This window comes from Podarcis cretensis, assembly GCF_951804945.1.
Source record: "Podarcis cretensis genome assembly, chromosome: 12".
NCBI classification, from domain to species: Eukaryota; Metazoa; Chordata; class Lepidosauria; order Squamata; family Lacertidae; genus Podarcis; species Podarcis cretensis.
In genome coordinates, this window is record NC_137181.1 from 38,853,116 (window position 1) to 38,871,691 (window position 18,576).

Below are 18,576 nucleotides of genomic sequence, written 5' to 3' on the forward strand. Positions count from 1 at the left end.
TAAAATCAGGCTGGAAAAGCAATCCGTAATAAGTTGCGGCAACATTTTCCTTTGTAGCTGTTGGAAGAAAATCACAAATATGAGCATTTAAGCCTCAGCCTGGAGGCAGACATGAGAAACAAATGAATCTGGTACAGAAAGCATGCTAGCCTTGTTAGAAATTGCTTTGGAAATTAAAACAGCAGCAGAAAGCCATTATAATTCTCAGTATAATAATATAATTGAAAGCAGTCTCTGTGGTAAAATGCCTTAAGCCATTTTCTTCAGCTGTTTCCTTTTATCTAGCAAAGGCAAGTCTCTCTCTGACGTTTACTTTGACTGTACTTCAGCTTAGACCCAACTCTTTTGTAGCAACTCCCATGGACATTTAAGATTTTCTTAAAGAAATCATAGCTGCAATTGCGTAATGTAAATACCTAGGCCACTTAGTGGTTTTTAATGATTATGTGGTATACCATTTGTCAAGCAATTAAATAAATAAATCAAGTTAAAGAGATATAGCCTCAATATGTATCTGCTTTGGATACAAATGATGCTTAAACAAAGGTTCTTTTCTCTTTTTAAATCGCCTTTGGCTATAGACAGTACTCTAGTTTTGTCACTTTGTAATCTATTCATCTTCTGCTAAACATGAAGTTGCTAATGTCTTATGCCTATGCACTTTTAGTATGATAATATAGAGGGATTTCATGGTCCTGCACCCACCGCAAGACATCCAATGAACAGGAAAAAATCCGAGTTGTGTTGCACAAGCACAATTCACAATTTGGCATGGCGCCTATAAATTAATGTGGGATGTTTTGCAGGACTGTGATTTGTGGTCATGCTCCAAATGACTAGTACTCCATCAGTACAGCCCATCTATCAAAACAAGAAGATAAAGCCATCTCCTTTAGCAAATATTCCAGCTGCTTCGGAACCACTAACTTGGAAGTTTTTAAATGTCAAAGAGCTGCCTTTTTGGTACTGAACATCAAGTTGTTGTTTCGAAAACCCAAAACAAAAACCAGCACCCTAGACATAAAAAGTTGGGCGCAGCGGAAAGGGGAGTCCACTCATCCCATTCTTGGACCAAGGTTACACATAACATCCTTTACATGAGGGTGGCAGGAGGGAAGTGGAGGGAATTCTAACTGTCTGGATTTGGATACAGGTAGGTAACCATGTTGGTCTGCCGTAGTCGAAACAAAATAAAAAAAATCCTTCCAGTAGCACCTTAGAGACCAACTATGTTTGTTAATGGTATGAGCTTTCTTGTGCATGCACAATTCTTCAGATACCTGCATGCACACGAAAGCTCATACCAATAACAAATTTAGTTGGTCTCTAAGGTGCTACTGGAAGGATTTTTTTTTATTTTGTTTGGATTTGGATGATGGTGCTAATACAAATATAGCATACAACAGTACTATTTTTCTAGAGAAACTCACCATGAACACCTCCCTTGTTCTCTTATAAATGGTAATGGTGCCCACCTGAGAGGTGCCGGAACTGAGTTTTGCTGAGTTCCAGCTGAAATTAAAAGCCCTGGGGTCTTGAGGCCCATGTTACATGGATTTTGCTTTTAAATTACCTCCCCCCCCCCTTTATATTAGATTGTAGTAAGGTATTTGATTAAGAATAAAGCAGAAAACCAGCATGCTGACAAAATCTTTTGATTTTTCATTATTGCTATGGGGAAATCCTGCTTTTTCCTATTATTCCTTCTCCCCACGAACACTGCTGCTATCTTCAAACAATATACACAAGCACTTTGTTACCAAGGAAGCAGCTGTAAGCAGCCAGATGGGGACGACATAGCAGCTAGGTGAAACAAACCTTAAAGCCCGTTGGTCCTCTTGTACCTGGCAATCCCATCAAACCCAAATCTCCCTTTTCACCCTAGAGGGGTCACAATAAAAAGGAGTTATTCATTGTGGCTGCAGAAAGGTGTCAGTAACTGGAATGCAGACTGTTCTGGTTCTGAATCAGAGAGAGCAGAAACAAACCACAGTCTAAGCAGCAACACAACATGAAGTTTCATACGGCTAATTCAGACTAAATTGTAAAGCAATGCGTTGCCTCTTAATATCATCTCCTGCAACAGATGGCCATTTACCAGCACTGCAATGAGACCCGCAAGCAACTGCACAACACTTCTGGCTCAATTTATATTGCTACTCTAGGGGGATGTCTGCTTTGCTGCCCTTCTTAAATTATTAGTGTTATTAAACTGCAGCCCCTTTCTCCTGCTCCATAGTGAACAGAGCAATGAGAAGGAGATCCATTTAAGAAAGCAGCAAGGGGGGTGGGTAGAGACTGTTGTTCACTCCCAGTCTCAGACCCTGCGGTCCCAAGGTACTTGGGGTTTCCCCAGAGCATCCCAGCACCTATTGCATTCAGGTGCCCCCAGCAGTTGCCTGTACTGCCTCTTGGATTGGGCCAGCTTAGTCTCTCTGATTTACAGTATCAGCTGCAAAAGTCCACTTGGGCTGTCCGTTTTGGCTACCGGTCTACCCAGTTTCGCTTGCAAAATGTGAATATATAATGGGGGGTGTACACCTGAAAACGTTGGCAGCATTAAGATAAATTCAGCAGTGTAAATAAGTTTTGGTGGATGCAATAATAAAATACTGAATGGTTTAGTTTTTTTTGTAAAATATGCATGGATTGATGGTATGCAAAATGAACCATGGAAAGAGAAGAAGGGAAGTCATTGATATTTTAAGGATGTTTAAATGAGTATTTTAAATTGTAAAACAGAAAATTTAATAAAAATTATATATATATATAGAGAGAGAGAGAGAGAGATAAACACAAAATGTGGGCTGGTAGTCATTTGTGTCTGCAAACAGGTTTGCAGAAATCTCTCTAGCCACGTACATTTTCTGCTGTCCAGTGATCATCCGAAAAATGAGGAAGCAGGTGATTTGGGGGTGGGGAGCATCATCGTCATCATCATCAAATCTAGTTGGCTAAGTGCTTGTTAAGATAATCATGCTGGCTTATAGCCAAGCACAGGAGCCAACTCCAGGGGGCTGTGGGTGCTTCTGCACCCGCAATAATATATTTGTCGGGGCCGGGCACCCAAAAGTCAGTGAGAGAAGCCGGCAGGCGGCAGCGGTGCTGCCTCCGAGAGAGAAACAGTTCAGCTCCGCCGTCCACAGCCAGTGAGCAAGACACCCTTTGCGGGGGGGGGGGGGCTTGAATGCAGGGTGGAAAAGGGTGCCTCACTGGCTGAGGAGAGAAGGAAGAGGAGTCGCTGCCACCAGCCGTGGGATGTGTGTGGGATGTCACACACACACACACACAAACACACCTGCATGTAGATGAGGAACATCACACACACTATGTGTAGGCGTGTGTGTGTGTGATGTTTCATGTCCACGTTATGGCACTCCTGTAGCCAAGTGATGGGGAAGAGGAAGAGAGTTATCAGGAAGAAACAAAGAATATGGGAGAATCATGATAAGAGAAGGCAGGGGAACTAAGAGGAGAAATGTCCATAGCAAATGATGGCTATGAGACATCATTCTCTCTCTCCCTCTCTCTCTCTCTCTCTCTCTCTCTCTCTCACACACACACACACACACACACACACACACACACACACACACACAATATTATCACCCCAAGGATACCACTATGGTCCATTCTACCATCTTCCCATACTCTAAACTCCCACTATCATTCTGTGGTACATTTTCCTACTTCCTGCACATGCTCAGAAGTAAAGACGGCTTCACATTTCAGTACTGCTCAAGAAACATGTGCAGCATTCAAATCCGGATTGAGTAACCATGTACAGAGGCCTGACCTCAGGAAACCTGTGTTTCTGAGCTGGAAGTCTTCCTCTTCATTGCACCGGGGTCCGAAAGCCATATGCCTTTAGGAACCTAGGGGCGTGTAATCGTTTACAAGCTCACTCTACCACAAGTAGGCTGCATTCGACAAGATGGATTTAACTTAATTTGCATTACAGGTTTGACCATATTAGTAAATGGTGCCTTAATCTTACCCTCGGTCCTATTGGGCCAGGCCATCCCATAGGTCCTGGAATTCCAGGGACACCTGGCGGACCTGGTCTGCCCTTCAAAAAAAGAGGCCGGGGATGGGGGGGAGGAAGTAGAAAGAGAAAAAAATCAGATGCAATAACATCAAAATTGGTAGCACTAATGTCTGAATACCGTATTGGCCCAAATATAAGCCGCACCCGCAAATAAGCCACACCTTTAAAATTGAAGGATGGGGGGGGGGGAGAGAATACATGAGCTGCTTCCTGGGGGGGGGGGGGAGCCACGCCACTTTGCTGGGAGTATAAAGGTTGCAAATATAAGCCACACTTTAACTTTTCACTGTCGGAATTTGGGAAAAAAGTGTGGCTTATATTTGGGCCAATACAGTATAACAAAGCCTCTTCAAACGACAATAAGGCACCCAGCCACACCCTTGGAAGTTCTTCCTGACCGCAGAACATTAAATGTGATAGTGTTGGGACATGATTGTTCATTTTGGGCTGTGGCCCCATTTGTTGTATGTATACCGGCCAGCAAACATCTAGCTTGTGACACCAGTCAGAGTAATTAACAGAATGTGTCAGTTGCTACATGCATGCAAAGCGGGCCCAGGAACATAGCATGTGCTGCTGGCACCTGGGGTGGGCAGGCACTCCGGGGTGGTCCATGCACACAGGGGGGGCACGTGGAGGGTGAGCAGAGCCCATGCTCAGCCCCCGCCACTAACGCCCCACCTCCTGGAGCAAAGCAGGGCTGTGTTGCGCCCCTGACCTGACACTCATGCTGCCCTGCCAGCCCCACTCTGCTCTGCGATGCCGCAGGGCTGCGTGAGGAGGACACAACAGGCATTCGCCCTTCCTGTTCAGTGTGCATGCCTGTTGCGCCCTCCTCATGCAGCCCTGCAGCGTCGCAAAACCACTTCCGACTTCGGGAGAAGGTGGTGTTTCAGGCTTCACGCCCACAACCCGAGTGTGGAGGCTGGCTTCCAGCCCCCGCACGATCAGGGGAATCCTCAGGCCACATCATCCCCTGAGCCAGCCAATCAGCTGGCTCGGGGTGTGTAGCTTACCTCATTTAAGGCAAGCGCAGCCCCGGGATCTCCCTCTTTGGTCCCGTTCAGCTGCTGAGGTTTCCTACCCACCCGCCCTTTAAGGTTCCCTTCTGACCTTGCTATGGACCTCGGTAGGTCGCCGTTGAGGGACCTGGTAGGAATTTTTTCCACTTGGCAAATTGGCACTGGCCAGCTGGTTTTTTGCCTACCTCGTAGCAAAACGTCACAACTCCTTTGGTTTTGGTGGTTAGACATTGGTAGGGCTATTGTTGTGTAGATGTGGTGGGGGGGGGGAGCGCCATCACCTCCCCCAAATATTGAAGGGTAGTCCGGTAAAGGATTCCAGGGTGTGTGGCCTCATCCAAAGCCTATGGAGGCCAGGGCCTAAAGCGCGCCCCTGAGCGGTGACCCCGGGGGAGTCCCTAGTTGATGTGCATCAGCAGGGCTCCCCCTGCTGGTGTTAACCCTTCCCGGTCTTCAAGCAATCAGGCTGAAGCCGGATAGTCGGATAGGACCAATGCGTAAGCCAATACCACTCTTTACCTGTAACCAATAAAGTTGTGGCCAATTTTAGCCCATTAACCTAAAATAATGGTGTCTGGTGTCTTTATTCCGACTGGGGGGAGGCTGGAACTCGCCACGCAAAGCAGGGCAGTCCTGGCAGGGCAGCGGGAGTGCATTCCAGGGGCACAGCGGCACAGGGCTGACAGAGCCCGGAGTAGCAAAAGGCACACATCCCCGTGCACCCAGGGCCACTGCCCCTCTGGTCTTCCCCAAGCAACACCACTCGGTGGGCCTGGTACTGTGGTCAGCTGAGGAGCATCAGTTCCAACAGCCTGTTGCATTTCAATTCTAAAAAAAAAAAAAATCTTACAATGTGTGGGGATTTTTTGCAGGCAAGTGGGATCAACTGATGTTGTGACAGTGTGACAGTGATTGTAAAAAAATATTCTGTTTAAACAACATGAAGCAGAAGGAGATGGGAAGCAGGACCACCCTGTGGGCCGTGCTGGGAAGCCAGTTATATCAGGCTCCTCCTCTGACTCAGCTCACGTGGCAGCAGCTATTCCATCAGGCTGCAGAAGAGGGAGAGATGTGCCACAGAGCCAGTCAGCTAAGCCAAACACCTTCAGACACCTCCTTCCGTCAACTGTTACCTGGCAGCAACAATTCTATGTGACTGCAGAGGAGGAAGTGGCGGGAAACTAAGAGCTCCATTTGGCCCCTCTTCTGCCCAAACTCTTTCAATTGCAGTTGGCCTTACATGGAAAAATCTCTTTTAACATGTGAACGGGCACAATGCTGTAAAGGGTGTTATACGATTTGTCTCATACCTTCCTTCCTGGTCTGCCAATCTCACCCTGTAAGATAAAGTAACGCATCAGTAGGAGAAACCAACAACCCACGAATATGGGAGAAGGTAGAAAACAGGTCACAAGTAGCATATGATAATCTTTTGTGACAGGCTAAAGACAACTGGGGGGAAGGCAAGAGAAATCACAAACACATTTATTTGTTTGTTTTTACTGCATTTCAGTCACCCCTTTATGGTGGTATACATGGTTCTCCATCCTCCTGTGAGGTAGGCTAGGCTGAGAGGCAGTGAATGGCCCAAGCTCACCCAGTGAGCTTCATGCCCAAGTGAGGATTAGAAGGCCGGTATCCCAGGGAACTCCTAACCACTACAACACACTGCCATGGGGATAGATGTGCAGTTTTGTTTTGTGGTAAACTTTAGAGGTGGAGCACAATAGTTTCTGGCTTGTGGGGATTGCTGGCATGTACATTTATTGGCCTGTCTAAACAGGCGCATCCGGCGCATCCTGCTTTTCATAGCCTAAGCCTTCACAAAGCAGGTAACGAGACAATGAGATATTGCAAATTCTGCTTTGAAACGAGAAGCCACTAAAAACATACCATTATCAGTCATCGTAAACTCAGACATTACAGGTCTGGAATCAGCAGGCATGGCAGCATGGGGCAAATTCCAGGGTGCTCAGGTCCTAGAGGGCACACCAGGGCTGATGCCAGCATCCCTTTAGGAATTTTTAACTCCTCCCTCCCCCAACTATATATAAATGCTGCTTAAAAAAGTGAAATATACTCAGAGTTGAGTGTGAATTTCATGCTCTTTATTCAGCTTGTAGTAGCAATGAATGAATCTTTCCCCAAAACATCTAGCTATATATATATTATTTACACAATGGGCCCCGCGTGATTGGCTAATTCTGGGCTGCTCCTGTAGGCCAATCAGGTTACGGATTCACTTCCTCCAGAAGCCTGATTGGCTGTTCCTGCAGGCCAGTCAGGTCACTGATTCACTTCATCCAGGAGCCTGATTGGCTGCTCCTGCAGGCCAATCAGGTCACTGATTCACTTCCACTAGGAGCTGGATTGGGTGGCTCCTGCGGACCAATCAGACTGCTGCATTCTGGATCCTATTGTTCTAGGATTCAGCTCAGTACATAACAAAAAGATTCAAGCAAAGCATCTTAATTTTCCCAGAATGCCTCTGGGGGTGACTGCAGCAGCTGCTTCATCTGCTTTTCTTATGCTAAACAGCCTCTGGTACACTAGCTGGGGGGGTGCCACTGGGCTATTGCTGGGTGGGACCTTGCCTCAAACCTGATACCAGTCCTGGTAATTAATCTACAGTTCCGAAATGACCTTACATCTAATGCATATACCTCCAAAGGCTCACCAATTATCACAGTTCAAAAACCAACCCTGGCACTTACTTTTTCCCCCTTTGGTCCCTTCACGCCAGGAACGCCTTGCGGGCCCTAAAAATAAAAAATAAAATAAAAAAGAAATGGGACGTTCAACGTTGCTGATAACATTCCTCGTTTGTTCTTCTGCTCGCCCCAGCGTCTTTCGCCTGTCAGTCGTGACAAAGTAATTAGAAGGCTTCCTACTTCTTTTGTTGCAAAGGATCTCTACTATGTTTCAGCCTCTTCAGCCCATCTCGGATCAGGACCAAAGTTCTCACACAAAGCTCAGTTCATGAGGGTTCACATCTGTCAGTCTCTACTGTCCTAGCTGGATTTCATTTTCAGCTGTAAGCACTACAGTTCCATATAGGCAGGAGATAATGAGGCGCAGCGATGGGTCGGGTGATGAGCGGTGGAAAAATATAATGGAAAAGCAATCATGGAGTTTGGAAAAAAGTAGTTCCGTATTAGGAAAGAAGGTGTGGGAGTAATCAAACATTTGATTCCATCCATCTGACCTGATACAGTCCTAGGAATTGTAGTTTTATGCTCTAATTTTAACTCTGAAATTTCTTCTGGATCCTCTGTATTCTTTTGCCTTCTCTATATTATTGAATACTGGATGATATTTAATATCCCGATCTTGGCTTTGAAGCTTTTTTTTTTTTTTTTAAAAAATAGCTGTTTCATTTGCTGATTTTCCATTTTAAGAAAACTGGTTTTTAGAAAAATCTTCCACGTTGCCCTGGTAACTGTTGTTACAGCATAGGGCAACTGATAAATGGAATACATGAAAATAATTTTTAAAAAATCAAATGAACACATCTGTATGGTGCAGATCATCCATAAGATAATAGATAAAAATAAGTTACTAAAAGAGCCTTTCTGACACAAACATTTTAAGACTCACCCAGCCCTACAAAAGAGACTCCTCATGAGGCTGGAAGAAACTCATCCGGCTATTGTTATTGATTTATTGATTTATTATGCTGTAAACCGCTTTGAGATTTTTATTAAAAATATAAAGCAGTATAGAAATTTAAAAACTAAAAAACTAAATAAAGCTATTCCATGAGCTATTCCAAAAAAAAACCTGGTCTCCTGCGAAAAGACTGGGAGACTAAGAATTTTCTCATCATTCTTTTACTTGAAAGGATTCAAGTGGAAGCAACATAATACACCTTGCCGTTAATGAGCTTTGGTTTATTTATCACTACTAATCCAGAAGCCACTTGTAATGCATATTTAAATGAGGTACCATACTGCACAGGGGATGAGGAATCCCAGCTGCCGTTATGTTCTAACCTGCCACAGTATTGAAGAATGAAGGCCTTCTCAACTGTATGGAAAGAACAGAGATTGAGGAACCTGTCTAAAGGATCCGAATTGGTGTGTTCTAAAAGGAAGTACTGGGACGCGGGTGGTCCTCTGGGTTAAACCACAGAGCCTAGGACTTGCCAATCAGAAGGACGGCGGTTCGAATCCCTGTGACGGGGTGAGCTCCTATTGTTCGGTCCCAGCTCCTGCCCACCTAGCAGTTCAATTGCAAGTAGATAAATAGGTACCGCTCCGGCAGGAAGGTAAACGGCAGTGGCGTAGCGTGGGTTGTCAGCAGCCGGGGCAAGGCAAGTAATTTGCGCCCCCTAACCCATGGATTTGCGCCCCCTAACCCTAACCCCCAGATGTTGCGCCCGGTGCGGCCGGCCCCCCCTGCACCCCCACGCTATGCCACTGGTAAACGGCGTTTCCGTGCGCTGCTCTGGTTCGCCAGAAGCGGCTTAGTCATGCTGGCCACATGACCCGGAAGCTATACGCCGGCTCCCTCAGCCAATAAAGCGAGATGAGCGCCGCAACCCCAGAGTCGGCCACGACTGGACCTAATGGTCAGGGGCCCCTTTACCTTTACCTTAAAAGGAAGTACTAACCTGTGGCCCAGGAGGTCCTGGAGGGCACAGAGATTCTACACATGGAGACTGTATTATCTGAAGCTCTTGACATAGGTTTTTCAGGTTCAGAGACAACATCTAAGAAGTTTTAAAAAGGGAGAGAGATCACTAAATACCACAGCAGAAGAGTAAACCTTTGATCAAGGACACATTTTTTAAACACTCTCTTGCAAGGCTGAACTAGATTTTCTCCATCTTCCGTACAGCACTGTTGCAAAAGGAGTACTAGTACTCCAGTACTAGTCTTTCCAGTACAGTGGTGCCTCGCAAGACGAAAAGAATCCGTTCTGTGAGGCTCTTCGTCTAGCGGTTTTTTCGTCTTGCGAAGCAAGCCCATTGACAGCTTAGCAGATTAGCGCTATTAGCGGTCTAGCGGCTTTTAGCGATCAGCTGAGAAGCGGCTTATCAGCGGATCAGCTGTTAAGCGGCTTAGCGGCTTAGGAAAAGGGCGAAAAAAGCGAAAAAAACCGTGGGAACTCGCAAGATTTTTTCGTCTTGCGAAGCAACCCCATAGGGAAATTCGTTTAGCGAAGCGCCTCCAAAATGGAAAACCCTTTTGTCTAGCGGGTTTTCCGTCTTGCGAGGCATTCGTCTTGCGGGGCACCACTGTACTATATGGCTCATCCTCCTCAGCCCAAGTAATAGACAAGGCTATTTTGCTCCTAGCTCAATTTGCAAGTAGCAGATGCTCCCAGAAATAGCTTCTCCTAATAATTCATACTGCATGAGAGTGCAACACAGACTGCATGACTAAAAAGAAGCCAAATTCTGCTCCTTGGCAAAGCCAGTGGGGAAGAAGTTGTATTAGATAGTGGATAAACACAGAAACTAAATCAAATTATTCCATCTATCAAATAGCAATTATAGGACGTATAATTATATATATATAACAAGAAAGGACACAAGACCTAGATTTCATTCCCCCTCACAAGTTACTGTTTGCTGAACCGCTAGTGTTTGCTCATCGAGAAGACTGCATACAAATCCGGCTGTGCTACATAATTACGTTAGCTACTTTTTGTATTGCAGCTGAAATGTACACAACAGAAAATCCTATGCTCCATGCCCTTAGGATTCCCTCTTGATGGCTACACAAGATTGCATCCATCTCTCATTTCCAACAGCAGCTTAGGACCCTCTCGAAAGGTAGGAGAAAACCACAGTATTATCATTCTCTCAGTTAGTAAGAGTTCAAATGTTTGTTTGTTTTTTATAATAATTTTTATTAATTTTCCAATTTTAAAAACAAAACAACAACAACAACGTAAAAACATCAACAAATACAAACAAACACACAAATATAAATTCTTAACCTCATTTTCATAAACCTCCTTTCTCGGACTTCCCCATACCTCACCCTTTTTGCATCCTTATTTTACAATTTTTCAGCAACCCTTTTTACCAATTAAATTTAAACTTGTTATCTTTCTCAGTTTCACCTTAAATCATCAAACAATTTCAGCTGTAATTCTGCATCTTCCTTCCCCTTGACATTTTAGCACTCCTCAATTTTATAACAGTTCTTAAGATATACTTTAAACTTCTTCCAATCTTCCTCCACCGTCTCTTTCTCTTGGTCACGGATTCTGCCAGTCATTTCTGCCAGTCCCATAAAGTCGATCACTTTCGTCTGCCATTCTTCCAGTGTGGGTAATTCTTTTGTCTTCCAATACTTTGCTAGAAGAATCCTTGCTGCTGTAGTGGCGTACATAAAAACATTCTTGTCCCTCCTTGACACCACTTGGCCGACCATGCCCAAGAGAAATGCCTCTGGTTTCTTATGAAAAGTACATTTAAGTACCTTCTTAATTTCATTATAAATCATTTCCCAAAAGGCTTTAATCTTTGGGCAGGTCCACCAAAGGTGAAAGAAGGTGCCTTCAGTCTCATTACATTTCCAACATTTATTATTGGGCAGATGATAAATCTTCGCAAGTTTGACTGGGGTCATGTACCACCTGTAAATCATTTTCATAATATTTTCTCTTAGGGCATTACATGCCGTGAATGTAATACCGGTGGTCCATAACTGTTCCCAGTCAACAAACATAATGTCATGACCAATGTCCTGTGCCCATTTAATCATGGCTGATTTAACTGTCTCATCTATTGTATTCCACTTCAGCAACAAATTGTACATTCTTGATACATTCTTAGTATTGGGTTCTAACAGTTCTGTTTCCAATTTCGATTTTTCCACCTGGAAGCCAATTTTCCTGTCTTGTTTAAAGGTTTCCATTATTTGGTAATAATGGAGCCAATCTCGCACCTTGGGCTTTAATTTCTCAAAACTCTGTAATTTAAATTCACCGCTTTCTTGTTCTAAAATTTCAGAATATTTTGGCCATTTGGATTCCATGTTAAGTTTCTTCACCTCCTTAGCCTCCATAGGTGATAACCACCTAGGAGTTTTATTTTCCAACAAATCCTTATATCGAATCCAAGCATTATATAGTGCTTTCCTAATAATATGGTTTTTAAAACCCTTATGAACTTTAACCTTGTCGTACCATAAATATGCATGCCAGCCAAACCTATTGTCAAATCCTTCCAAATCCAAAATATCTGCATTCTCAAGAAGTAGCCAATCTTTCAACCAGCAGAAAGCTGCCGATTCATAGTACAGTCTCAAATCCGGCAGGGCAAACCCCCCTCTTTCTTTTACATCAGTAAGTTTCTTAAATTTTATTCTGGGCTTTTTGCCCTGCCAGATAAATTTAGATATATCTTTCTGCCACTTCTTGAAACAATCTAGTTTATCCACAATTTGTAATGTCTGAAACAAAAATAACATTCTGGGCAATACATTCATTTTAATCACTGCAATTCGGCCTAACAAGGAAAGCTTCAGATTCGACCATATTTCTAAATCTTTCTTTACCTCTGTCCAGCATTTATCATAATTGTCTTTAAATAAATTCACATTTTTAGATGTCATGTTAATCCCCAAATATTTTACTTTCTTTGCCACCATTAACCCAGTTTCATTTTGGAATCTCTCTCTTTCAACATTTGTTAAATTTTTTTCCAGAACTTTAGTTTTTTGTTTGTTCAACTTGAATCCTGCCACCTGACCAAAGAATTGAATTAACTCTAAAACTCTTTTTGTACTAGTGTCTGGCTCTTGTAAAGTCAATACTAGGTCATCTGCAAATGCCTTCAATTTATAGTGTTTAGCTCCGACCTGAACTCCTTTTACCAGCTGGTCCCCCCTGATCATGTTCAACAAAACCTCCAGGACTGATATAAAAAGCAATGGGGATATCGGGCACCCCTGCCGTGTCCCTTTTTCTATGGAAAGTTCATCAGTAACCACGTTATTTACAATTAGCTTAGCCTTTTGTTCAGAATATATTGCACTTATACCATTTTCAAACCTTTGACCTACCCCCATCCCATGGAGATTCTTCTTCATAAACTTCCAAGAGATATTATCAAAGGCTTTCTCCGCGTCCACAAAGATTAGAACTGCCTTCGTATTAATATTTACAGTTAGCAGTTCCATAATGTCAATTATGTTCCTTACATTATCTGATAAGTGTCTTCCTGGGAGAAAGCCTGCCTGGTCCTTATGAATCTCCTCCATTAATACCCTTTTCAGTCTTTTTGCTAAAATGTCAGCAAATATTTTGTAATCCACATTAAGTAATGATATAGGGCGGTAGTTCTTGATCTGATTTTTTTCAGTTTCAGTCTTTGGTATAAGTGTAATAAATGCTTCTTTCCACGATTCAGGTGCCTTTTTCCCCTCTAATATTTCATTACAAACCTCCTTAAGCGGCTGTATTAACCATTCTTTCAATGCTTTATAATATCTGGAGGTTAGTCCATCTGGTCCTGGAGATTTCCCTAGTTGCATGTTTTGAATGGCACCCTCCACTTCTTGATCTGTTATTTTCTCATTTAAAATCAACATACTTTGTTGCGAAATTTTTTGCAATCCATATTTCTTAAGAAAGTCTTCTATATCTCCTTCGTTTTCCGGCCCTTGTGCATATAATCTCCTGAAATAACTCTGAAAACAGTTACTCATCTCATTTGGTTTAAAGATGTTCTTTCCATCCACCTCCAAGCTTGTGACTGTATTTAATTTCTGTCTCTTCTTCAATTGCCATGCTAGAAGTTTCCCACATTTATCCGCTGATTCAAATGTCCTCTGTCTCATTTGCTTGATTTTCCATTCTATCTCCTGGTTCATCAATTCCATATATTGCATTTGATAGAACTTAATTTCTCTCAGAATTTCATGAGACTTTGGTTTAGACCTGTTTCTTTTCTCCTTCTTTTATTTTTTCCAGAATCTTATCCTTCCTTTCATTTTGTTTCTTTCTCTTTAAAGAGTTCTATTGTATCAGAAAACCTCGCATCACGGCCTTGCTTGCGTCCCAAATCACTCTTTTCTCAACCTCTGTCCTCAGATTTATCTCAAAGTAGTCTTTCAAGGTTTTTTGGGCCTTTTTGTAAATCTCCACCTCTCTGAATAGGGTGTCATTCATTCTCCATCTGAAGGATCCAGCTGTTGTTAGTTTCATTTCCATCTTCACTGCGTTATGGTCGGAGCATGTCTTTGGGCAGATTTCCACCTTTTTTATCCTTGGAGCCATTCCACTAGTAATCCATATTTGATCTATTCTTGTCCATGTCATTTGTGCCTCTGAAAAGAATGTTCCCTCTCTTTCAAGAGGGTTTCTTGTTCTCCAGATATCAATCAGGTCTATGTTTTCAGTCATTTCAAAGAAAGTCTTAGGTAGTCTCCCGTCCTTAGAGACCACCTGTCTTTGTGCTTTATCCATATTTGTATCTCCTAGTAAAATCACCTTATAGTCCAAATAATCCGTTAATGTCTCATGCAATTTCTTGTAAAATTCTGCCTTCCCTTCATTTGGTGCATAGATGCCAACTATCAGGAATTTTTCTCCTTGGATTTGTATCTCAATTGCCAAAATTCTTCCATGTTCATCTTTAAAGATCAATTTTGGGGCTAATTTTTCCTTTGCATAGATCACCACTCCTCTTTTCTTAACTTTATCTGATGAGATAAATTCCTGTCCTAGTCTTTTATTTATAAGTAATCTTCTGTGTGCCCTTGTTACGTGGGTTTCTTGTAGACATATCAAATCCAATTGTTCTCTTTTCAAAATGTGAAAGACCTCGCGCCTTTTTCTGGGAAGGTTGAGTCCATTACAGTTCCAGGTTAAAAATTGCAGAGACATTATTAATTAGTTACCTCCAGCTGCTCCCTGCAGCTGTTCTTCTTCCGTTGGTGACTTCAGTCCAAATGTCAAGTTTCCAAGGTCTGTGTCAGAGGTCGAGTCTAGCACTCCTTTCACAAGGTCCTCCTCGTTTCTGTCTAGGAATTGTTCTTCATAAGAGTTCAAATGTTTTTGGGTGGGGTAAATGGCAGAGCAGTCGGACGGAAATTCTATGGTATCCCAAGCTATGGCTCCTCATGTGGGAGACCTGCCTTTTTCTCTCCTCCCTTCCAGAGCTGGTGTGGTTTCAGGAACATCAGGGTAAAATTGGGACTTTAGGTTCTGTGGATTCAAGGCTGCCCCTAACCTACCCCTCTCCCCTCCATTGGTGGAACACCTATGGAGTTTTTTTGTGGGTGCACTGGAGGTCTCTGACGGCCTAAGTGCGACCCCACTTACATATAATATAATATATAATAATAATAATAATAATAATAATAATAATAATAATAGGAAAAAATATTTTACACAGAAAACTACAGGCTTGCAAGTTAATGGAGATGGGTTTTTTGAATACGAGTGAAGTCATTACATCAGTGGCTGCAAAAATAGAAGAAAGGCTCAAGATCGGAATTGCTGTATTTGGATTATATATGAGCTTATATGCAGGATTTAGGAATAATGATCTCCGGATGATCAGAACACGGGAAGTCACCAAATTTGTTGAATTTGGAATGTATAATTAGCTGTATAAATTGTATTATGATTTGGCATGATAACAATGTGGCCCATATTGGAGAGTTATTAATAAAAAATAATAATAAAAAAATGAAAACAGAAATCGGGCAGCGGCGGTGCAGCAACAGCTGAAGGCCCCATTAGCCAAAGTGGTGCTTCAGGTTAAGAACAGTTTCAGGTTAAGAACTTAACCCAAGGTACCACTGTATATACACACAATAATTTATTTATTTATACCACCACCCATCTGGCTGGGTTTCCCAAGCCACTCTGGGTGGCTCCCAACAGAATATTAAAAACATTATAAAACATCAAACATTAAAAACTTCCCTAAACAAGGTTGCCTTCAGATGTCTTCTAAAAGTCAGATATTTGTTTATTTCCTTGACATCTGATGGGAGGGCGTTTCACACAGCGGGCGCCACTGTCGAGAAGGCCCTCTGCTTGGTTCCCTGTAGCTTCACTTTTTGCAGTGAGGGAACCACCAGAAGGACCTCGGAGCTGGACCTCAGCATCCAGGCAGAACGATGGGGGTGGAGACGCTCCTTCAGGTATCCTGGGCTGAGGCAGTTTACGCTTTAAAGGTCAGCGCCAACACTTTGAATTGTGCTCAGAAACGTACTGGAAGCCAATGTAGGTCTTTCAGGACTGGTGTTATATGGTCTCAGTGGCCAAACCCAGACTTCCACCTCCCTCTCCACTCCAGCAAAGGCACGTACTCCACAGCCACATTCAAAAACCCTCAGCAGCCAGCTTTTGAGTTGCATCTTAATTTGCTTTATTTCACATTATGTACCCTTGGCACAAAGTTCAATGATGCTGTCTGACTTGAAATTCTCAGCTTCTTTATACAGATTTTACGAAGAATGGCATTACTTCATTTACTGGACTTCTTCCCAATACGTATGCTCTAAATTTCGACCTAGCAGTTACAGCGAGAGTGACTGATTGAGTGAGTGGTATAAAAGGGAGGGAGAGAGATTGATTTTGTACAGTTCTTTGTCATCTGCCTTCACTTGCGATAAAATGCCAAGTGACTGCCAGGAAATTACACAACAGGTTTGCAGCTCTAGAGGTATTAAAACTAATATCATATAAGGGAGTGGGGAAAATTCCAATAGGCAACCGTGCAAAATATATCAGGAGCTGAACTGTCTCACAGAACATTTTGTCAAGAAACAGGGTCACCTTGGTATTCCAATAATTGGAGATCCATGTGCCAACAGAATTTGAGTCTATGTCATCCTTCCCTTATACATTAGAAGCCTAATGACCGACACAAATGCTATGTTGTGTGACATGTTAGGTACGTTAGGTCAAACTTTTATGGACCATGTACTGAAAGTTGAGGGAAGGTAGGGTTACGAACGTAGGAAGCCTCAGAAATCACAAGAAGCTTTTACAATATATGGCAGCTACATGTACACATGTATTCATGACATGAAGCATATTTTTTGACCCACCTCCGACCCTCAAACCTGTACCTTGTACATTTGCGGCACAATCTTATCTATAGATGTCAAAGAGATAAATTATTCTATGACATCCAAAGGCAGCCCTGTTTTGGGAAGCTTTTAATATTTGATGTTATGTTGCGTTCTTTTATATTATGTTGGAAGACGCCCTGAGTGGGTAGGGTACAATAAATTGATTGATTGATTGATTGATAATGACACTCACTGGGTGATGATAGGGCATTAGCGCCAGTGGGCGTAAGTACAGCATTAGTGTGAAACAAGAAGCCTGGCTAAGGGGGGAAGGATCTATCAACTTTGGTTTTTTCAGTTCCCTCAGTTTTCCAATCTTAAAACTGGCTCTTCACATTTCTGTAGCAATCTGCGAATTTTCTTTTTGAAAATCCTCATAAACATTCATCCGTATTTTAGTATGAATTTCTCCAATAAACACATGTCTGTATGCAGCTTTGACTATTATACACATTTTTTTTGCAAGCAATTTACCCTCATATAATGCACTTTCATTATTTTCACTAAAATATTCATTTTTATGCATAATTTTCACTAATATATGCATTTTTGTAAACACGGCTTGCCTGGAGAACTGCATTGCCTCAAAATACCATCCAAGGTTATGTCGCTGCCTACAGATGTGTGGGTTTTGGTGGGTTTTTAGTTGGTTCTGTTGTAAAAATCAACATTTAGGTATGTAAAAATCAACAGCATCCATGAGTATCAGTGCCTTGGATCCATGTTTTTGGAGGTGCTGGCAAGCACTGGATCTATAGATTTTGTTGTGAAGTCTAAATATGCAAGCTTAAATCCCATCATAATTTTTGAGCACCCTGTGTAAAATCATACCAGTTAAAGAGGATCCATTTTGCCCACTCCATGGTAAAGCAAAGTCTCTTTCTCTCTCTGTTTTCTGTGCATGTGTGAACACACTTTGTCTTTTTAGTTCAGGGGTCAGCGAACTTTTTCAGCAGGGGGCCGGTCCACTGTCCCTCAGACCTTGTGGGGGGGCGGACTATATTTTGAAAAAAAAAATAATGAAGGAATTCCTATACCCCACAAATACCCAGAGATGCATTTTAAATAAAAGCGCACAGTCTACTCATGTTAAACCAGGCAGGCCCCACAAATAACCCAGAGATGCATTTTCAATAAAAGGACACATTCTACTCATGTAAAAACACACTGATTCACAGACCGTCCACAGACCGGATTTAGAAGGTGATTGGGCCGGATCCGGCCCCTGGGCCTTAGTTTGCCTACCCATGTTCTAGTTGTCTGGGGCTGGGGGGGGGGGGTGAAGGCAGCCAGTGGGGATGTTAGCCATGTTTTCTCTCAGAATTCCAGATGTGCCCACAAGCAACCCCAGACCATTGAACAGATTGCATTTTGCACCTCTGATACATTACATCTCTGGTCATCAAGTCTGTGGCAGGGCAGTTTCTTGGAACTGCTAAGGAAGGATAAGCTGTGC

At 42.8% G+C, this 18,576-nt stretch overlaps 1 protein-coding gene across 3 annotated transcripts in view; it reads right to left on the minus strand.

Moving 5' to 3' along the window:
* The window catches only part of COLQ (collagen like tail subunit of asymmetric acetylcholinesterase), a 50,040-nt gene that overhangs the window by 18,982 nt on the left and 12,482 nt on the right, over positions 1-18,576 (minus strand). For all 3 annotated transcript variants that reach the window (XM_079948014.1, XM_079948016.1, XM_079948015.1), the window contains exons 3-7: positions 9,683-9,781; positions 7,785-7,829; positions 6,381-6,407; positions 3,998-4,069; positions 1,819-1,881 (exon numbers count right to left, since the gene is read on the minus strand). In XM_079948014.1, coding sequence (XP_079804140.1) covers positions 1,819-1,881; positions 3,998-4,069; positions 6,381-6,407; positions 7,785-7,829; positions 9,683-9,781 — 306 coding nt within the window. The remainder of the gene's footprint in view (positions 1-1,818; positions 1,882-3,997; positions 4,070-6,380; positions 6,408-7,784; positions 7,830-9,682; positions 9,782-18,576) is intronic.